Source organism: Pituophis catenifer, unplaced genomic scaffold (assembly GCF_029215685.1).
Source record: "Pituophis catenifer annectens isolate HBS135680 unplaced genomic scaffold, rPitCat1.0.hap2 SCAF_2, whole genome shotgun sequence".
Taxonomy (NCBI): domain Eukaryota; kingdom Metazoa; phylum Chordata; class Lepidosauria; order Squamata; family Colubridae; genus Pituophis; species Pituophis catenifer.
This window is the reverse complement of record NW_027256882.1, coordinates 111,899,752-111,922,820: the sequence shown is the minus strand read 5'-3', so window position 1 is coordinate 111,922,820 and position 23,069 is coordinate 111,899,752. Positions and strand designations below refer to the sequence as shown.

Sequence of the window (23,069 nt, the reverse complement as noted above, 5' to 3'; positions counted from 1 at the left end):
ACCAAATATGATCCACTGCAGTGTAGAATTCTTTTATCAGCATAAAAATGAGGATGTTTCTTGTTTTGGTTTTTTTTTCAATTTCCAACTGTCAGGTCCCTGAATCTTTTAAACTTTATTCTGTTTTTCAGACAGTCCCTGTTCTTTTAAATATTGAGATCAGAAAGTGTCTCATGTTGACTTCTCTTTATTATATTTCCTGGTGCTCAGACACAGTGATTTTGTTTGTCCCAAGTTTGCAGGGAATAAAAAGATTTGGCATAAGTAACTGCTGCCATCTACTGCCTGTAGAAATATTGGGGATTTTTTTTTTCATCCATCTTCTTTGTAAATATGTTTTTGTACTAGCCAGGAAGAAGGAAGGCAAAAAGAAAAAATAACTTTTACTAAGCCAAGATGATATTACCATAGCTCTTCCCTTTAGTTTGAATGTTGTATTTATAATGCCAATGTCATATTTATAATACAATTTTGCATGCCACTTTTCCTCTCTGAAAGCTGGATTTACATCCATGGATTTGATCATGCATATGATCACTTCTGATTGTATGGGCACTGATTTTCCAGTGAAATGGAAACAACAACAATTATGAATGTAGTGTTAGCCATACAATTTAAGATTACCATGGAAATAAACGGTTTATTATTTGTTTCAGCTGCCGCATGGAACAAATAGATGTTCTGTGCCACTAAAGCCCTTGAATTTAGGTTTCTAAACTATGTGATTCAGCCAGTGCCCTGCTTGCTCTGAAATCTGGCCTCACTGTGTGAAAATCTTGTATTTTAGATCATAGATATCAAATAGTGCTGTAGAATTTTAGCCCAGGTTGATTTGTACCTTGAAATAACAAGCTCTGGGACATAGGCTGATATTGTTATAGAAAACAAAATTGCCTGGAATTCATGCAACATGTCCGCTGTAGCTTTTCAATCTGAACATTTCAAGATAAAAAGTTTCTTCCCACCTCCCACATCATTTATGCATATATGTAATCATAATCTTTGCTGCTCTTTGTTCCAAAGGAAACGATGTGCTGAAGGCAAGGCTTCCCTGAACTTCCTGTCACTCAGAAAAGAAGAAGCAAGGCAAATAATAATTGCTTTATTAGCACTCTCCACGCAATAGTTTGTAGAGAACTTTGACCTATTTTTTTAAAAATTATAAACCTTTTAAAATGGTCATGACAATAATTCCATCGAACTATACCTCAGAATGGGCAGCTGGCAACACCCCTCCCCCAAACGTTCTTTGAAATGCCTTGTTAGTTCTTTGCCAAAAATTGAGAAGTGAAATTGAAAGTGTTTTTCTCTTGTTGCTGATTCACTGGGGAAAGAAGAAAACGACAAGTTGCAAAGGGTCTTTAGCTTGTGCTCCTCCAAGTTTCCCAGAGCTGCCCCCAGTTCCAAGTTGCGTATCTTGCCTATTGTGTAACAATGGGCCTTTTGAGTGCTTGCCAACAGATCTCAGAAACGAGACTGCAATGACGGATTATTAAGTGATTTTAATGAGGTTTGTTAGTGCTCTGTGCTTTATCAGAATTCCTGTTGAGGTTTCTGAAGGGAGGAGTTGCCTGTATCTAGATAAAAAGTTGTACACCAATTGGTTTCCTGCATTGAATAGACATTTACAATCTGCTTATTTTATTCTTCTTTTAGTGCTGAGAAGAATTAGTTTTTTCCTCTAGGCTGTAAGCACGAGGATGCAGTATACTTAGTACGATCCTCAGTAGTTTAGGCTATTTTTTCCAATGTATGAGAGATAACTTTTTCAATACATGAGAGATAACTTTTGAACTTGAAAGCAATGAAGAACTCTTGAAAAACTCAATTAGTTGTATGGACAGATAAACCTACTATTGGAAATAAATGCAAGGCACCGCTTCAAGTAAGTAAAAGAACACTACATTTAAGAATATATCCTTTCAAATATTAATGCACATTTGATATTATTCCCTTTATTCTTTATGTTATTGCATTATTATGTTGTTATTATTCCCTTTTTCTTAGTTTATGTTAACGATAATGTTAAAGCTAGCTGCTGTGTCTTAGTTGTTTCCAAGACTAATTGAAAGAGATAAGAATGTGATCTGGGTGTTTAAGAATTTTCTTTTTAAACAGAAGTTCTTCAGATATTAAAATAACTAAAAGTAGATCTTATGTGTAGATCTCAAAAAAATGAGATGTTAGATTTAGTTTTAAGCAATATGTTTCTCATATTATGAAAAATTTAAGACGTAAATGTGTATTGATTTTATTCAAACTTTTGTTTCATTTCCCACTTTGATTTTTACAGATGTTAGATGGAACTAACATCTTAGAAGCATGCTGCTTAAGTAAATGGGTTTTGTCCAGAGGCACTATTTTGCCCTCTTTGCAATCTGTGTCATAACCTACCTATATTTGTAAACCCAGAGTCTGTATACTTTTTCACGTAAAGGACATACTTCAGCTTTGAACAGATTAGGATAAAAATTAAGTTCTATTTTCATTTAATTCATATTTAAATGTAATCAGCTGTAGTTAATAGCAGAGCTGTATAAATTGAAGTCTGGAACTACAAAAGTTGTGGATATGGCTTACATAGCAGAGGATCACAAATGGAAGCCTGCCACTTCTTTTCTACGATATTTACCCTCCCATTCTTTCTACCCTACTTCCAGAGTGTAACCATTCCCCAATATAAAAGAATTGTTATGGGTATCTCTTCTCAAAATATTCTTAAAAATTCTCTTTCCCAGAACAAAGCATTTAAATAAATAACTCCCATTTTCCCTGTTCATAGAATAAAAACAATTTTGGAATAACAGGGACTAAAGAATTTGAATAAATACAAGAAAGTGAATACTTGTGGAATAAGATAGCTATGGATAACCAGTTTGGGGTAGTGGCTAAGACAATAGGCTAGAAACTGGGAGTTTATGAATTCTAATCCCATCTAAGATACAAAGCCAGTTGGTGACATGGGCCAGTCACTTTCTCTCAATCCTAAAAGCAGGCAATAGCAAACTACTTCTCAAATAAACTTGCACCAATCCAGGCACTCACCAGGAGTCAAAACTGAATTGAAGGCATGCATGTATGTGTGCATGCACACGCACTGCTGAATTATGTCAAAGAAAACCTAGATCTTCATAGCATACTTATTAATGGGGGATACATCAAAGTTCTGTTTTTGACTGGTGCTCTTCAACATCCTCCTAAATGATCTAGATGGGAGAACAGAAAAAGAGCTCATCAAATTTGCATCAAGTTGAGGGTAGTTGATAACACTTTGGAGGCTAGACTAAAGATTCAGAAGGATTTTGACAGATTTGAGCATTGGGCCCTGAGCTAACAAGAAGCAGCTCAGTGATGAGAAAATTAAGGCCTTGCACCTGGGCAGAAAAAATAAATGCACAAGTATAGAACAGGCAGTACATAGCTCAACAGTAGTAACAGTGAGTGTGATCTAGGTATCCTAGTAGACCACCATGTAAGTATGAGCCAGCAGTGTACTGCAGCTGCCAAAAAAGCCAACACAGTCCTGAGCTGCATCAGCAGAGGGATAGCATCAAGATCACGAAAAGTGATAGTATCAATTTATGCTGCACTAGTGAAGCCACACTTGGAATACTGCATCCAGTTCTGTTCACCATGATACAAAAAAATGCTATGACTCTATAAAGGGTGGAGAGAAGAGCAACTAAGGTGATAAAGGATCTGCAGGATAAATCATATGAAGAACAGTTAAGGGAACAAGGTATTCTAGTCTAACAAAGAGAAGAATTATGGGTGACATGATAGCTGTGTTCTAGTACATGAGGGGCTGCCACAGAGAAGTGGGGGTCAAGTTATTTTCCAAAGCTGCTGAGGATAGAACAAGAAGCAATGATTGGAAGCTCATTAAAGAGAAACCTGGAACTAAGGAGAAACCTTCTGACAGTGAGAACAATTAACTAATGGAATAGCTTCTCATTCATGCCAGTCTCAGACCTGACTAAGAAGGAAGAAACTTCCAGCTGCACCTTCCAGCATGAAACCCAGACAGAGATGTAAGTAGAGCTCAACTGGGGCTCAAGGCAAATATTTAAGAAGCTTTTTTTCTATGGTAAGAAAGACCACCTCACTTCCATTGCTCAAAGTTACTTAATTGTTCCATTTTCCTGAATTCTTGTTCCATTGCCCAAATACAGGCAGCCCTGTTCCAGTTTAGGATTGCCAACTCTTGTTACAAGACTTCTCTTTACACACTTCCTCCAGTTCTCCAAATGCTAAGTACAATCTTCGCCTTGGTATTTAGAACTGACGTTGTAGTTCAGTAGTGGAATTTATGCTTTGCATGCAGAAGCTTCCAGGTTCAACCTCTGACATCTCCAGGTAGGAATGGAAAAAATTCTGCCTGAAGAGACTTTGTTGCTGGGATGGTTTCAACATGAGATAAATTTTATGTTCCATCAGGTAGCTTTGGAGCTACAAAGAAAACAGTACCACAGCACTCTGGATAAATGTAAAGAGAGCAAAGAACATAATGCTAGTATAATTAGAAACAATTTAGCATCATGGAACATAATGATCCTGAATTCCCACTTCTATCATAATGGCCATGAATAACTCTTGGTGTTTAATGTCTTTTAGAGCAGTGGTCCTCAACCTTTCCAGCTTGGCAGCCAGGCTTGGTGTGGTGTGTGAGTGGCAGGTTCACACATATGTGCACAACTCCATTTTGCGAGCAGCAGACACGTGTCCTCCCCTTGCTCAAATTGACCTTTGTGCATGAGCAGAGAGTGCTTGTGCTCGTGCCCAAAGCTCCACTTGTGTGAATGGAAGGCACTTGAGTGGAGGGTGCTTGTGCTCACGCACAAGGCTCCATTTGAGCAAATGGAGCTTCGTGCATGAGCACAAATGTCCTCTGCTCACGCGAGTGGAGCTTTGCGCACAAGCATTTGCCCATCTCTCCCGTAGCCCAATTTCAAACAGGTCACGGCCTGGTAGTGGATCATGGTCCAGGGGTTGAATACCCATTTGAGAAACTCATTTGTTACAAAAGAGATCTTAGGAAGTGACATCCATTCTCCCAAAGACCAGTTATCTGAGGCTTCCAGTCCCCCCAGCATAGTAATCTGGATTATAGCCAAGTCTTTTCTTAAGAAAGGCCTGTAACATCCTCCTATGCAGGTTGATGCTTGCACTCTACCTGCATCCAAAGGCCATTGATTATTATCCTGCATTATTTATGGACTTCAAGGTACAGTACTTAGCACTATTGAAGATGCAAGATAGTGGATATTCCTAGCAAGACTTAAAAGCAAAACAAAATAGCCCAAGAGTGAAAATAGCAACTACAAGGTGAAGAGCAAATGAAGGTGAATCCAACTGACCACCACTTGGTAGATGCCACCTGAGCAATGAGAAATCTACCTGTCAGAAGTAATTCCTTGTCTTCCAGATGCCCTTTCCTTTAGAGAGCTAGAAGGAGGATTTCCAATCTGGAGAAATGCCATATTGACCTGTTGTGCCATCTATGGAATGAAGACCAGGCTGGAGAAACTAGCACTGAAAGAACTGGAACCCATCCAATTGCCAGAAGGAAAGGAATGGGCATTCAGGCTCTACTGAAGGCAAGGCTGTATGAGTTTTTATTCCCCTTGTGCTTGCAAGGGTACTGTGGGCTGCTAACCTTTGAGGAAGAAGTGCAACTTTTGGCAAATGTTTTTGGGTTTCCAATGAAGACAGACCTGCAACATTGGAGCTACCTGTTCTGCAGTTGAATGCTGAGAATAAGAATCTGACATTTGAGATACATGACGACATCTGCATGGTGATAATGAGTGGTATCTAGGCATGATTCTGCTTTGGAAGTGAATATGCTGAAACAAGAGGAATATATATATATTAGGCTCTTCTGAAAAATTAAACTAAAACCAGACCACCATTTCACACTTCAGGGAGAAATCAGGAAAATTCAAGGTAAGATTCCAAAACATTTTGAAAGCAGGTGCTATGATTATTTTGAAATCCTGCCACACAATAAGAGGTATAAGAATGAATAAGATGGGGTTGGTGCATGAATAGAAGTTACAAGCTTTCCTCTTGAGGCTTTGTTCACTCAGGTAAAGAGACAAAAAATTGGGAAGTGTTTGGAATCATTGTGGTTACTGAAGCTTCCCTCACTGCATTTGATAACAAAGACTCCTAATTCATAGAGCTAAATGATATATCTCATGTCTTTTTATCTTGCAATATCTTAGCACATCATGAGCTTTTGCCTTGTGTGATTTTGAATTACAATGTCTATGCTTTAGGAATCTCTCTGTGAATATATGTGTATGTGCAGGATGCTATTAATGTTACTTTAAGGGTGAGTACGTGATTTCATTTCATTGCAACTCGTTATTTTAAGCAAAACCTTTTTCAAGTCAAATTCAATTCTTGGTGATCTATATGGCTATCTATATATTGTTTTTTTCAGCATGACTCAGAACAAGTTGTTGCCTTCATCCAGTTTTCTCAATATAGTTGTATTGATATGCAAACTATATTGGGAACTGATATTTTCTGTTGGCTTCTTGTCTAAGTACTAATCAAGCTTAGCTTTTAGAGATCCTAAGATTTTAACTCTTTCCCTGCTGTCACCTTTAGTGCAAACTGTATGGAAAATCCCATGGAGATATTTATTTCTGAATTTCCTCCTAGTGGTGGGGAGGAATTAAACATGATAAGTCAATCCCAGTTGTTTCTTCTTTCCATTGGGAAAACTCCATATTTATCCATATTCCTTTATCCACATGTGCTACGAAATATCTATACAGAATTGGATTGGATTAATATTTTTTTAAAAGTTGTTCTAAATTTCTACTAACTTTTCCTAAGCCACTTGATGTACATATTTAATCTGGGTAGTTAATTAAGTACCCAATAGACTTTGATTTAGTTGTGAAAAAATGTGGACTCAACCAGTAGAATATTTCCTGTTTTGTGGAACCTGGAGAATACTTCAGTGTCTATGTGGGTAGAAGTTATAACTGTTACCATGTTTCTCCGAAAATAAGACCTAAACATAAAATAAGCCCTAGCCTGATTTTTTTAGTGTGCTCCTAATATAAATTCTACCCCCAAAATAAGCCCCTGTTAAGGTCATCATCAGCCAGGTAGGTAGGTGGGTGGGTGGGTGGGTGGCCATGCCAGAAACAGAGGTGCAAGGGTGTGGGGGCTGACAGTGTCTGGGAGCAGCCACAGCCCACATAGTGCAGGTGAGTTGATTACCTGTCCAAGCAACAGGCTGGGAGGCACGTGATCCGGATCCACCGCATGGGCCGCAGGAAAGCTAAGAGACAGTAGGCTAGAGTGGGAAGCTGGCTACAGGAGGCTCATCTTTGCATCTCTCGGCTTGCTTGTGGTCCACGTGTTGTGTCGGGATTGCCTGCCTTCTGCCCCGTGCCTCTGCCTCTTGTCTGCTGCTGGTGCTGCCACACGAAGATGAGCCTCCTGCATCCAACTACCTGCTCTGGACCCACAATTTGCAGCTTTCCCAGATTCACCATCATCACCTCTGCCTACACCTGCTGCTTGGACAGGTAATCAACTGACCTGCAGTGCATGGGCTACGGAGCCCCAGAGTACGCCAATCAAAGGGCCAGCAGGCTGTAGGTTCTGTCGGACACCATCGGCCCCCACGCACGACACCACCTCTTGAGTACATGCTGGGGGTGGGGTGCCCAGCCAGGCTGATCACCCTGATATCATGATTCCCCCAAAATAAGCCCTAATGCTTATTTTGGAGTCCCCCGAAAATATAAGGCTGGGTCTAGTTTTTAGGGAACAACAGTAGCATTTTGGAAAGACCATGAGGTACAATCGTCCTAAACTTGTTGTGCTTAGAAGTAATTCCAACTAAGTCTAATTTTTCTTTTTCTCTATGAAGGGGGCTTCCAGGCTGTTAGGACCATCTTCCAGAATGCACAATCACTGCAATAGCTCAGTTTTTCTTTTCTTAACACTTCTTTTTTAATTGAAAAAAAAAGTTAAGTTCAAGTAACAGGAACATGCAAGAAGATTACAAATAGAAGAGGATGTCACCTTGGACATCATAATATTCCATGAATATGGCAGGGCAATTCAAAAAGATAAACTTTGCTTGGAAGCATTCTGCCCTCTTAATAGAGAAGGACCGGTAGTAATTCTGTTGGCTCTACCATGAGATGAAGGATCCTGGGCAAAAGGTCCTTCAAAGAGTCAAAGTGGCTCTTCCTAATGCTCCGCCTGCTCTTTATTTCTCTCCCTCTTATTATTTTCTCTCTCTGCCAACACTCTTTCCCTCTGCTGACCCTCACCCCTTCTCTAGCAGAATTATGACCAACTTTCTCTCCCCACCCCTTTCTTTTCCTTTATATCTCTAATGAGTCTTTGGAGAAAGAGGGGAGAATAGGAGAGGCAGAAAAACTGCTTGCTTATGCAGGATTGTATTTACAGGGGCCCTTCAGCTGCAAAGTACCAGTAGGCTAATCTTTGCTGTGCCTCTTTTACTCTGTTTCCCCAGGAGATTTGAAAAGATTTAAGCTTGCATGTATATTTTTATATAATTTTATTTAAAGATTTAAAAGGAAAACAGCAGAATCAATCCTACTTTTAAGGACAAATTGAGAAGACAAGGGCGGCAAATATAATTGTCTAATTTTGTATGCATGCTCCTGCAAGAAATGATAGGATTATGTGTGCTTGCACTTAACAGCAGCCTTGCAAGCAAACATAATTCTGTACACACACACACACACACACACACACACACACCAGTATTGTAATAGTCAATGAAGCAAACTGTGCACACTTCAAACACGTTGGGATATGGATTCATATGGGATATGTTTTTAAGGAGAAGGTATCTTGCTGAACTGCATACATACATTAAAGCTTTAAAGTATCCCAGCAATCTTTATGCAGTTCAGCAAGATACCTTCTCCTTAAAAACACCACATTTTCTTGTGTCCTGGCTTCCTAAGGAAATCCCTTTCCCCTTTAAACAATCAAGGAATAATTTTCCTATTTCCTCTCCCTCCCCTGCTCTTTTCTGAGCAGCCAGTATTCTGAGCAGCCAAAATACCAACTTACTGACAGCTACAGGACAGGCGCGCGATGCCTTTGCTGCTGCATTCTTTGCATTCTTCTTGTAAGTGTTATCTGCCAAAGGTCAAAATGGTAGGTGAGCCATAGACAAACACCTAGGGCTTGCCACAGTTCTACTGTCGTTATATTATTGCACAGACTCTCTGGAAAGCAGAAAACGCTCTGTGCTGCCCATATTGCTTAGCACCTGAAGATTTCCAAAGGTGGGACTATTTCACTTATAAAGTAAGTATTGCTTGTAACCCTGTACATATCTGAAAAGAATTTGGATGCTTTGCAATTATAATGATTAGATTCACAGTATTCATAAAAGAGATTTTAGAGTAAAGGAAGAAGGGGCCAAGTCAGGGAGAATCATGTTGTTTGGGATGGTATTGTCTGATCCCAGAAGATAAGCTAGGTCAAATCTATTTAACACTTGGGCTGGAACTCTACAGGAAATTCCATATCTAGAAAGTTGGGGAAAGGTAGATTTTATTTTTTTTTAATCCTGCCTTTATCATTTTGGTAAATTAGTCATGGAGGAGAACATACCTAATATGTCTTCCTCCTATTTTTTCCACAACGACTATGATGACTGGCCCAAAATCACCCAGATGGCTTTTATGCCTAAGGCAGGACTAGAACTCACAGACTCCTAGTTTTTAGTCTGGGACCAAAGTGGCTGAAAAATAAACAGTGTGTCTGCCGCTATTTGAACTTATTCTGCCTGGCAAGGGTATTGTGAGGGCTAAAAAAGAAGACAACAGAAAGAAAGGAAAGTGGTAATTTACAGTAATTCCGGCAGGTTGTGTAAAGCAGTAAGTTTTATTCCAAAATACCAAATATGTCTCTTTGTCTAAGTTTAGTTTTGTATCATCTATGTCACTACAATAGCAAGTGAGGATGCATAAAATTTTAAATATGCCTGTGTATGCAAAGGCCTACTCTTTAAGCTGCAACTTAAGCTCTCTCTGTCTCTGTCTCTGTCTCTGTCTCTGTTCTGTCTGTCTGTCTCACTCACTCACTCACTCACTCACTCACTCACTCACACACACACACACACACACACACACACCAGAGACAAGTACCCCGCCCCCCCTACTTTCTTCCTAACTCAATGCCAGCTCTGCCATTTCAGTTGATGTTTAACTAGCGGCGAAACTTCTCGCTTTCAAGGGCAGAGAGGGACACTGGAAAGGGTCGGCTTGCGCAGGTGACCAGACCAGAAGAGCTAGTTTTAGCAAAAGCCAGGCGGGCCCTCTTTCGATCCAGCCGCCGGCAGTCTGACCCGTAAACAAATCCCTGGCCCGTTTCTCCGGCGGCTTCTGCCAAGCTCCCCTCGCATCCCACCGTAAGGGAGCGGAACGCGCGGCAGGAAGGGCGCAATCCGCGCCGGCTGCACAAACTCCGGTTAGAGCGAGCTTCGGCTCGGGAGTTGTTTACGGTTTGGCTCCCGGGAAACTCTGACCTCACCGCGCAAAGGTGCTGCTGGGAAACGGAGCTCCCTCTGACAGATAAGCCCCGGAGAGAACATTCCTTTTGCTTTTGCGGGCGAGCCAGCGAGGTAGGCAGGGAAGGAGGAGCGGAGAAGGTGCGCCCGCCTCCTTTTCGCTGCCCCTGCTTTTGCGCGGGGAAGCTTGTCCGGATCTCCGAAAGTTTTGAGTTCTTTCTTCTCCGGAGTCCCTTTGAACCTCGCGACTCAGGCATCGGGGGAAGAGAGAAGAGGACTCAGAAGATCGGAGTCCGAAGTGAATGTCTCCAGATGAAAGGCCAGGTCAGTGAAGCGGGTTCTCCCGGCTGTTTCGCGAAAAGAGCGAGTCCCTTCCTGATCACCTTCCTTGTTGGTTCAAGTACAACAGTGATGAAAAGTATCTTGAATGCAACAAAGATGATTAGGGGACTGGAGGCTAAAACATATGAAGAACGGTTGCAGGAACTGGGTATGTCTAGTTTGATGAAGAGAAGGACTAGGGGAGACATGATAGCAGTGTTCCAATATCTCAGGGGCTGCCACAAAGAAGAGGGAGTCAAACTATTCTTCAAAGTACCTGAGGGCAGGACAAGAAGCAATGGGTGGAAACTAATCAAAGATGAGAAGCAATTTAGAACTAAGGAGGAATTTCCTGACAGTGAGAACAATGAATCAGTGCAACAACTTGCCTCCAGAAGTTGTGAATGCTCCAACACTGGAAGTTTTTAAGAAGTTGTTGGATAACCATTTGTCTGAAGTGGTGTAGGGTTTCTTGCCTAAGCAGGGGGTTGGACTAGAAGACCTCCAAGGTCCCTTCCAACTCTGTTATTCTATTCTAACAAGTCCACCTTCTGGGACAGCCTTATCTGTCATCGCAGCTGGCGGCAGCAAAGCCAAGCATTCCGGGCTCAGTCATTCTTACATGCTGGCCTCAACTAACCCCGATAGAGCTCCCAACCTGGTCATGGGTACCAGACCTCCACTGCAAATACCCGGATTTTGGCAGCCCAGATATATTGCAAAGCCTCCGCAATTGGGCTGGGCTGGGAGGAGTTGGGTTGGAAGTCCAGCTTTGTGGTCATTTTATTTTCTATCTGAAATGATGGAAGAAGCAATGAAAAGATGTTGGGCGGCAGTATCTAGATACTTGCTAGAATTCTGTAAATGAGGCAGGATATTTGTGCAATAAAAAACTTATCTGGAAGAACTTCTGTTAGTGGCACAAGCTGCTGGAGTGATGCATTTTTTTAAAGGTTGCAATGTGCTACATTGGGCAGCTACTTCCAAGCTCCATGGATCTTCCTTTTTTTTTTTTTTTAATTTGATTTATATGCCGCCCTTCTCTGGAGACTCAGGGCAGCTTACAATGCGCTAAGCAATAGCCTTCATCCTTTTGTATATTTATACAAAGTCAGCTTACTGCCCCCACAAACTGGGTCCTCAATTTACTTACCTTAGAAAGGATGGAAGGCTGAGTCAACCTTGAGCCTGGCGAGATTCGAACCTGCAGTAATTGCAGGCAGCTGGTCTTAATAACAGGGTGCTTTAGACCACTGTACTACCCATTTCCTTGGGAAATGCTCCCCTGAACCTGTACAAATCCTCATAGAATGGTATTTCTTTTTGCCTGAACTCATTGTATAACCAATTATTAACAACAAGGACCCAGCTTCTTTAAACAGCCTCCTTACAACTGAATCCTACCTCTTCCTCCAAAAAACAAAGTGTGCCTTTTTTTCTCTTCAAACAACCATCTGAAGCAGGCAGGTGAGAAGAGAAGGATTACTAAATTATCTTTAAGGCCACCCACTCTGAGTTTTGTAGTTAGTCAGTTTCTCCAATCCTTGCCTAGCACTTCAGATTATTCAACGCATTGGCCTTAGTAGCTAAACAGAGAAATCAGAACCAGTCTGCAGCTGTTAGTTACCAACAGGCATATCAGTGGAGAGCCTTTGCAAAGCAGTGCAGAAGAGACATCTCAGTAAAACCTGTATGGCTCAATTCTGCATGTCTGTTCAGAAGTTACTTCCAGGTAAATTCATTGTGGTAGCTTTATTATTCCGGGATGCTTTAAATACTTTAGCCTTTTGTTTACACCATTCACGATAAGTTTACTTAGGTATAAACTATGATATGCTGGACAAGCAGCATGATTTATGGGACGGTGGTGGTGGGGGAAGGGTAAATGAGATCAGGCTGACAAAAGCAGAGTCTCAGTGTTGTGCACCCTGTTTTTACATCCACTGTAGTGTTGTGGGTAGTCCAATTCTAAGGCATTCTTACAGATTCTGCTCTCTGTGACACTTCTAAAGACACCCCTCTGTTCTCTTTGATCTCATCCATTACCTTTTTCTATTTTCCTCCATCGACCTACAGCTTTGGATAAATACCTTAGCTGTGGTTAGTGCCAGACTTGACTTAATGTCTATGGCAAATACATTTAGAATGAAGATCTCTTACTAGTGTGGTTATTTTTCACTCTCCTTTGTCAAATAGCTTAGTTGTGATTTTCCCCATCTTGAGCAGGGAAACAAACAAGCAAATATTTTTATTTTAACTTTTGATAAAGAATGGGTTCTCAATTCATTGTCCCAGTTATGGGACCCAGATCTATCTATCCCTCTCCCTCTCCCTCTCCCTCTCTCTCTCTCCCCCCCGCCTGTCTCTCTCTCTCTCTTTTGAGCAAGGCTATATCCCCCCTCTACCCCTGTGAATAAGATCTTTAGCTCACAGTTCCAATGATGATCAGAATTCTGATGGTTAGCGAAGAGCAATAGGTTACATTCTATAAACCCTCATTCCTAAATCTGAAAGTACATTGCCCAATTTCAGACATATACAAAGTACCTAAAATAAACCTAATATAAACGTTGCTGACTTCTGGAAGTATAAGATTGTTAATCTAGCTAGCAATGTGATGCATGGTGACTTACATTAAGTTGCTCTTTTTTTAGAAGACTGAAATATAAAAAGCTTTCCTGGTACAGAATAAAAGAGAGGAATTTCTCTTTAATTATGAAAAAGCTAGATATGGTGCTATATCTTTTCATTGTTTCCAATTAAACAGCCAGAAGTTATCAGATTATCGTGAGTGAGAGTGGCAATGGATATGATTTGCATAAAGAGCAGTTCTCATTTGCCTCATTTGCAATGTTACGCTAATTCAAAAGTTATGAGGTTTCCAAAGGGGAATCTGAATCAACTGTATAAAAAACGTTTGTGTTTTCCACCACCACCACCCACCAAAGCTCAGAATGCTGAGAATGTGTTGCCTGGCATTTGAAACACAATCAGAAAAGACATGCATGTGTTTGTTTGTAGCGCTGGGAGGAATAAACCACCGAAATGAACGAGTTATTCTGAGCATTCCCTGCCTATTGGGAGACTGGCCCAGCCATACCTCCCACCTTGCAATGGCCATCAACAGATGCATTGTGTTGTGAGAGGCTGCTTTGCCATAGCTAACTGAGCCCTTTGAAAGAGCTGACACAGAGGTCTGCCTCGGTCTTCTCCTGGGTCTGCTAGAGGGGAGACGACGGACTTGTGGGGGTCAGATGGGCTGGTGGACACATGGGCTGCTGCTTTGGTTTCCCTTTACAGAGGAAATGCTCAATGTGGTCAACAGGTGAGCTGCCTACAACCCCACTCTTAGCAAAGCATTAGACTTTCTGCCTCTTCTGTTTGCTTTTAAGCCTTTTTGTGACAGCTCTTCATGAGTAGCTGGCAATGCCACAGGGAAAAAAATAAATCTAACTTGCTCTCTGTTCTCCATTGTTTCCTGTCTCACTATCAGCAATTAATGGTTGAGGGGCCTGGAAGCACGCCATAAACAGGAAATACAATTTTGTAATTCAGGGCTGTGAAGCCAGAGCTTCACAGGGCTTCCCTCATGGAAAATATGTAGCATTTCTCACTTCTACCTTTCCTGCTTGTATGCTTCAAAGGGGGTACTTGATAATTTTACAGTATGTATATTTAATACCGGTGTGACTAAGGACTCACAAGTGGAAGAACTTGGATTTGTTGAAATGTATCAACTTGGATTTGTTGAAATGTATCAACCAATGCATATGCAATTGCTTTTCTGTCTTTTTATGACTTTTTGGGTAATCTCTTACTATTTCTTCCCTTTTCATTCATGCTCAATATGCTTTTCTCGTGGTTTTCTACATCTTCTCCCTAGTTTTATAATATCCCTTTCGAAATGAGACATTCCAGCTTCACACAGAATGCCGTATGCTAGGGACTAACATTATGGATTTATAAAATAGCAGCTGATTTTTCTATTTTTATAGCTGCAGCACAATAATACTGCTGTTTTTTTCTGCTGACAGAGAAACCCCAAATCCCTTTACATCATTTCTTTTCAACTTTCTGCAGGACTAGCTAGAGTAAAATGTTACAACAATAGTGATGTATTAGACTTTCTTTGTCAGCAGAGTAACTTTTCAAAATCAGAACAAAATAGGACCAAATTTGATGCGGGGAAAGGAGGGAGGGAGAGAGGGAGGGAGGGAGGAAGGAAGGAAGGAAGGAAGGAAGGAAGGAAGGAAGATAGATAATTACAGCTGTAGAGAAGAACATGTCCCCAATACACACCAATAGAAAAAGCAATTGAATAATGGCCGTGAATGTTACTGTTTTCAGCGCTAAGTCTCTTCCCTTTTCACTCCCAGTCATGTTATCCAGAGTGAAGCTATTACAAGGGATTGGAAAGAATTCCAGAAGCCTTATTCTGCAAGTTCCCCTCCCTTGTTTTTTTTCCCCTAAAGCTGGTCTTGATAGCCTGAGAAAATCTTGAGCGGTGATTTTTACTCTAGATTTAATAGTAACTGTAAATATGAATAATTCATTAACAATTCATATGAAATTATAATCAAACATTTGGCTTTGGCAAGCTCATCTAATAGTTTCTACGTTGGGAGAAACATGAAACATGAAATAAGAGATATTAATCTGTGAGTTTAAACGAGTACAATTATGTGACTTCTTTTTTTTATTTCACTCAAAGCAATGAGAAAGGATTGGATTACGTAAATACGACAAGTTCACAAATGCATGGTCATCATTAATTATGCTGCCCTTTCATTGTGTGGTCTAGTTTGCAGCAGTTTGATTGCAACATCTGAATTTCTGAGAAATGGAGCTGAATACTCTGACAGTGTTCCTTCCCATGCTTGCAGTGCTGTAGTTTTCAGCAGTGGGTTGAAATTAAGCTGTAGCTTAATACTGTAGCTCCTGAACTTAAAAGGACATTTTGTCAGGCATACAAAGTGATTTGTACCTAACGAGACCCATTTTTTCAAACACTAAATCAGAAATTCTGTATTACTTTGAATGCCCCTCCCCCGCTTCACCCTATATTAAATCATGGATAGTCTATTCCAGTGATGGCAAACCTTTTCGACACTGAGTGCCGAAAAGGGAGCACGTGCGTGCCTGGGCTGCAACCCAGAAGAGAAGCTGCCCAGGGTGCATGGGCGTGCCCAAAAATGAACTTCCGGTTTCAGCTACTGAACTTCCGGTTTCAGCCAGCTGCTCTTCCAGGTTTCTGGCACACATACTCACACAGGAAAATGGAAGCCCAGATAGAAGATCTTCTACTTTCCAGCATTGCCGCATGCAAAAAGGCCAGCTGATCATCGCACGTGCATGCGCACCCGAAACCCGGAAGAGGAGCGGGCGACGCCATATTGCCAGGCGACATGGCTCCATGTGCCACTTCGGGCACGTGTGCTATACGTTTGCCATCATGGGTCTATTCTGTTATTTTCCAGATCTTTTGGGCTGCAGTTTTTATAAACTACAGTCAATATGACCAGAGATGAAGGATTAAGGGAATGCAACTGGCAGCATCTAACTGACTTTCATGATTTCATAAATTAAGCAAAGTTAGTATTTAAGATTGGGGATTACCTGGGTAGTCCAGAGATATTGACTGGCTCAAGAAGTTTGAAAAATAGCTGGAAGAAGGCAGTAGGAAATTAGTTCTATAATGCTAGGGGAAAAAACTGCTTAGGTATAATTATAAGACATCAAGCTTAATTCAAGGACATCTGTACATACAATGGAAATAAACTGGAGGGTCAGATTGCCCACTCACATCTAGTTCTGATTTATTCCAGATCAAGTGTAAAATAACCCAGTGTGTGAGAAATGAGAATCATCCATTAGGCTGATATCAGTGCAAAAATGTAGCCCGCCCTGTTTGCTCCCCAAATTTCTGTCACTGTATTGATGCTCAAAGAGTAAATTGATACTCAGGGTGCTCTGCAATCCTGTTCTTATGGAAATATTATAAGATGCTGTTATTTTAAAATAAGATGCTGAACATTTAGTATAATTTTAGGGGGCGTGCATAAGCGCACCAACATGCCTACCGTCCCTGACCTACTGTTCCCATTTATTTATACTCATTTATTATGTATATGCTTATACCTGTTTATACTTACATGTTTCTATGTTATGTTCATACTTATACTTGTTTTCTCATACATGTTTGACAAACTAAATAAATAAATAAAATAATTTATGCAAACAGTGGAACTAGTTTCAGTTCACTTATTTAAACATTTAGTTCCCCATTTCTGGGCAGTTTGAACTAAAATAATTAAGTAACTATACTTAACAGAGATATATTTCTGAACTTTCAGCACGATTGCAAAAATTGTGAAAAGGACCTGATTTCTTTGTTTTCTTTGTTTTTGGAGTAGCAAAATACATCAGTTAGCATTAACAATATTGGTTTAATTTGTATCTCATTTGCTCCATGCATTTTCCAGGTGCAGAGTCAAAATCATCTTCTATCCAATCTGTACTCCTGGCCACTTGGTCAAGTCTGCAGCATTGTCAAGCTGAAACTTCAGAAAGATGCTTCCCAGAGAAGAAGATGGCATCAGGTGCATTTTTTTTTTTAAAAAAAACACCACAATCTTATTTTCAGCTTTGAAACTGTGGGTATGGTTGGGTGGGTTACTGTGTTGGGACTATCAAGTATAGCTTGGCCTGTAGGGGTAAAGCTGAGCCAGTAGGTAGAATCTGCACAGTAAAATGAACTTCAGGATTTATTTCAAAGATAATTGAGTATCGAAAGAAAAGGCAACCTTTAGAAAAGAGTAAAGCATTTATTGGCATACTGGTAATCTTCAATTTACAACTATAATTGAGCTTGCAATTAGAGTTGTAAGTTGTGATGCTTGTTAAACGGGCTATCATGTCCCCATATCAGTGGTGAAATCCATTTTTTTTTACTAACAGTTCTGTGGGCGTGGCTTGGTGGGCGTGGCAGGTGAAGGATACTGCAAAATCTCCATTCCCTCCCCACTCCTGGGGGAAGGATACTGCAAAATCTCCATTCCCACCCCACTCTGGGGCCAGCCAGAGGTGGTATTTGCCGGTTCTCCGAACTACTCAAAATTTCTGCTACCAGTACTCAGAACCTATCAGAACCTACTGAATTTCATCCCTGCCCAATACCCAATTTTACAACCTTTTATGTGGCAGTCGTTAATCAAACATGGAGATAGCAAAGCTAACCTGGCAGTCGTTAAGCAAACTCATTGTTCGCTATCTGGCAAGAACATTGCAAGTTGTGGTCATGTGATCACAGGATGCTGCAAACAGCTGTAAATAAGGGCTGGTTGCTGAACGCCCAAAATGCAGTCATGTGTTTGGAGAGGGTGGCAGCTGTTGGAAGTTGAAATCTGGATGAGTAACTTTTTCAGAGTTCATTGAAATTTTTAAACAGCTGCTAAGTGGCCGGTCATAAGCCAAGGACTACCTGTACATGTTAGCCCTGAATCTAAGTAGTTTATCTGGTTTAATTATTTCTATGGAAAGGAGGCAAGAACCCCCAAGATTCTTAAATTTCTATCTCAGAGAAGAGGTAGAAGGGAGAAACAAATTGTTTCTCCCAGAAGCAACCAAATCAAGGTGCCACATGGAGGTTTTTCAGGCCTTCAATTTCCCATCAGGGAGAAGGAGAGATAAATGCAACTGCCTCTTAAAGGTGCTTGAAGTGCTTTGAAGAGATGGTTCCTGACGGAGCAGGTCCTTTTTCATTGCTATAGCAGGGATAAAGAGAGAACTGTCTGGCGGCGTATAGTATAAATGGGGCAGGTATATATGTATGTAAGAGAAAAGGTTAGACGAGTAGACTTTGAATCTTCAACCAGGTTGTTGTTACCATAATCTCACAATGGGTGGGTTTCAAATTTTTTTTTCTACCGGTTCTGTGGATGTGGCTTGGTGGGCATGGCTTGATGGGTGTGGCAGGGGAAGGATATTACAAAATCCCCATTTCCTCCCGATCAGTGGGACTTGGGAGGCAGAGAATAGATGGGGGCGGGGCCAGTCAGAATTTTTACTGCCGGTTCTCCAAACTACTCAAAATTTCTGCTACCGGTTCTCCAGAACTGGTCAGAATCTGCTGAAACCCACCTCTGCTCACAATGTACTCCTAGGCGTTCTAGCTCTGATGGCAAAGAAAGATTCCTTATCCCTGAGTTAATCAAAGTTCAATGGCAAGTTGGAGCCATTTCCTACTATGTAAAATATGTTATTGCTGTGGCTATATGGTAAATATTTATGTTCTAGGAGCCATCATTTCTCACAGTCCTTGGTGCAGCATGACTTCAATTAGCAAAGTGCCTGCACCCATCATAAGGATGAGATTAGTGTGATAAACGCTAGAGTTATTTGGATTTACAGTAACTCTGCAAAATATGGTTACCGTATAAAATCTGGCTTGTCACTTCTTTCCTTTTTGAGAAAAAAATATTTTATTATAACAAATAAAGTGAAGGACATGGCTATGGGGTCTCTGTTACAAGATCTGCCTTTGCGCTATTTGAAGTGCTTGTTGGGGATTTAAAATTCAACCCTACATAGAGAAACTACAAGAAAAAGCAAAATGCCATAGGAGACTTATTTTTTTAAACAATACAACATGCTTAATAAACTTCAAAGAAACCATTATTTTTCACTTGGAACTCCAGTAGAGTTTATACTTCAGTATAAATCAAATCACATTTTATGTTTATAGATGGATTAGCACAGCTGACAATGAAGAGGGGAAAATTTAAGTGAACCTGCCATTGTTTACAACCTATATACTGTATCTTGGCAGTTTTGAAGCCTTTGTCAGCTATTGATGTATTCCAGACTTTTAAACCTTATTAGACAATTAGAACAGTTGGGAAACTGCATTGTGGTTTTTGAAAAAAGGGGCCTTAATCTCAGTGGTGAAATCTGAACCGGTTTACTACCGGTTCGCTGGCTGCGCATGCGTGCCACGTGCCAAACGTGCATTGTATGCATGCATGCGTAGTGCGCACCAAAAGGAGGCTTAGGAAGGTAAGTAGAACAGCGAGGGGGGGGATGATCAGCTCTGGCGTGCGTGGGAACCTTTTAAAAAACTTTTTAAAAGCATTTTTTACTACCAGCTCGGGTGAATAGGTAGTAAAAAATGTTTTAAAAAAGTTTCAGTTTCAGTTTCAGTTTCAGTTTATTTAGATTTATATACTGCCCTACTCCCGAAGGACTCAGGGTGGTGAACAGCCAAGATAAAACACATACAATATAAAATTTAAAAACAATTTAAAACGTATTAAATAAATTTGGCCCATACTAATTAAAATACCCCTTTTTTAAAAAACAAATTAAAATTAAACAATTAAAAAGAGTTAAGACAGCCCAGCTTGTTGAAATAAAAAAGTCTTGAGGGCGCGGCGGAAGGTGCGTAAATCCGGGATCCTCCGTATCTCCGGGGGGAGTTCATTCCAAAGGGCAAGTGCCCCCACAGAGAAGGCTCTCCCCCTGGGGGCCACCAGTCGACACTGTTTGGCTGATGGCACCCTGAGGAGCCCCTCTCTGTGGGAGCGTACTGGCCAGTGAGAGGCTACCAGTGGCAGAAGGCGGTCTCGTAGGTATCCAGGTCCTGAGCCATGGAGTGCTCTAAAGGTGGTAACCAATACCTTGAAGCGCACCCGGAAGACCACCGGGAGCCAGTGCAGCTCACGCAGGAAAGGTGTTACATGGGAACGCTATGTCGCTCCCATAACCATAAAGTAAAAAAAAAAAAGGCTCCAGCAATCATGTGGCACAGCTGTGATCGTGGGAACCTCTTTTTTTTCTTTTTTAAAGCATTTTTACTACCTATTCACCAGAACCGGTAGTAAAAAAATGCTAATTTTTTTTTTAAAGTTCCAATGATCCTGCGTCGCTCAGCTGATCAATTTATTTTTACATTTTTTACTACTGGTTCGGCAAACCAGTAGCATTTTTTACTACCAGTTCAGGCAAACCGGCCCGAACCGGTAGCATTTCACCCCTGCTTAATCTTCAATAATATAATTACTGCCTACATTTCCTCATTCTAGGAGCTTTATGGCTATGATTGCTATATGAACCTGGCTGGATTTTTCACTTTATAGCTATTATAGGTTATTTTAGCTTCCCCACAAAATTAAGCATACAATTGTGGTAAAACAGCTGCTTTTCTTCAAGAACAGCAGCATCCTGACACTCCTTTTCTCCAAGGCAGTTTCTGCAGACTCTAGTTGAGAGGCTCCAAAAAGATTAATGTTATTCTAGAGCAAGGATGTCAAACTCAAGGCCAGGGGGGCGGATCCTGCCTGTGGGGTGCTTAGATCTGGCCCGCAGAGCCACCCTGGAAAAAGCAAAGGACCGGCCTGCAGTGCCTCTGTCAGCAAAAACAAAGCTCGGGAGGGCCGCCCGCAGCCTTCCCAAGCTCTGTTTTCACTGGCAGAGAATTGCAGGAAGCTGTCGCAGCCGAAAACGGAGCTCGGGAAACTGTTTTCACTGGCAGAGCACTCGGGCTACCACAGGCACCCACGACATGAGTGACATCGATCTGGCCATGCCCACCTTGGCCCTCTGAGGTCAAACACAACCCTGATGCAGCCCTCAGCGGAATCAAGTTTGACACCCCTGTTCTAGAGACATCTTAGTGATACCTGTTATTATATAGTAAAATAATCTCAAGGATCTCTCATTCAATCAAGGCTTTTTTAAAGTAACATGTTCTGCTTTGTTTTATCAGTAACATTTTGAGTTCACCTCCAAGATTCAAGGCAGGTTAGAATAAACTGTCACAAAATATCAAAATTACTTCTGGTACATCATATCTTTACAATAATTTTTATTGCAAAGTTGATTAATGCATTTATTAAGGAATGAATATCCTAGATATTTTATTTTATTCCAAGTGATGGACACTATATAACTCCTTCAATTGAACTGACAAGGGGCAAAGGATATGTAAATGTGTTTAGAGTTACATTTCTTCCATAAGTTTTTACCCACATTCTAGTTTAATATAAATCTGGGGATAATCTCAAAATGTATATTTAAACGTGAATTTTCATCTGCACTAAATGATACACAAATATATAACTGTTCTCAGACTCCATATCACCATAAATATTTTGATTTACTTAATCTTTCAAGAGCAACATTACAATAACCAGAGAAATGGGAAACTGAAATAAAACTCAAATAAAACGAGAGCTCACCTGGTGTAGTGGTGAAAGTGCTGTCTTAAAAACCAGGAGGCTGTGAGTCCTAGTCTCTCTTTAGGCATGAAAAACCAGCCAGGTGACTTTGGGCCACCTTCTCTTTCTCAGCCCAGCTCTTTAAAGATTAACTAATTTTATTACCCATAAAATTTCATGGGTCTCATCCACTTCATGAGATAAAATACTCATGAATGAGGTATTTTTAGTTGGGAGGGAAACAGGTGAAAAGTAGTCATGAAAATAGGTAGCATTGTTTTAAAGCTCTGAAGAGATAGAATCAACATTCCTTAGATCATGATAATAATTAAAGTGGTGGTATTACACTACCGTTTTGTCTTTAAGCCTTTAAAACAATCCTGCCCATTCTCAAAATTCCATTCTCTCTTGCACCTCATTTTCAATATTTATCCTATTCATCTGAAGAAATGTAGAGTATCAAAGAGGATTTTTCAAAATAGTAAGTGTAGAAAAATGTAAAATGTGGGAATCGATGAGGAAAGCAAAGTTAAAAGTGGCTGTCTGGGAAATGGGGTGAGAGTTGGAATACTCTTAGCTTCTCTGCCTTGGTAGAGGTCATACCAATGCTACCCCAATACTAAATGGTATAATAGATTTATTTTGGGAATATAAGGTTCAATGTTCAGTCCCAGTTTAGACTGTAAGTGTGGAAAAGATTTCTGAGTCACCAGGGAGCTTCTTTTACTCAGTCGACATCCTTGGACTTGATTGTCCATCCATTTGTCAGTGCTTAGCAGCTCCCTTTATATTCCCGTGTTCCCCTTCATTACAGCCTTACTTTACTTCCTCTAAAAAAAGTTGACAGTAGTCCTTCTGCCTGCATGGTGACTTATCAGGTAACCCCAAAGAACTGGATCCAGGAAGTCATCCTGCACAGATAGGAGAGGGCACTCTGGAAACTGAGTCCGTGTCACTGGCAGTAGGGGAAGGGTTCCCAAATGGTAAGTTTTTGTCTAATTGCT

General features: G+C 40.7%; 1 protein-coding gene across 1 annotated transcript in view; it reads left to right on the top strand.

The window, feature by feature from the left end:
* The first annotated feature begins 10,700 nt into the window (after window positions 1–10,700).
* Window positions 10,701–23,069, top strand: part of SH3TC2 (SH3 domain and tetratricopeptide repeats 2) — a 42,836-nt gene continuing 30,467 nt past the window's right edge. The window contains exons 1-3 of the mRNA XM_070937365.1: window positions 10,701–10,855; window positions 17,335–17,451; window positions 22,944–23,048. Coding sequence (XP_070793466.1) covers window positions 10,834–10,855; window positions 17,335–17,451; window positions 22,944–23,048 — 244 coding nt within the window. The 5' untranslated portion in view covers window positions 10,701–10,833. The remainder of the gene's footprint in view (window positions 10,856–17,334; window positions 17,452–22,943; window positions 23,049–23,069) is intronic.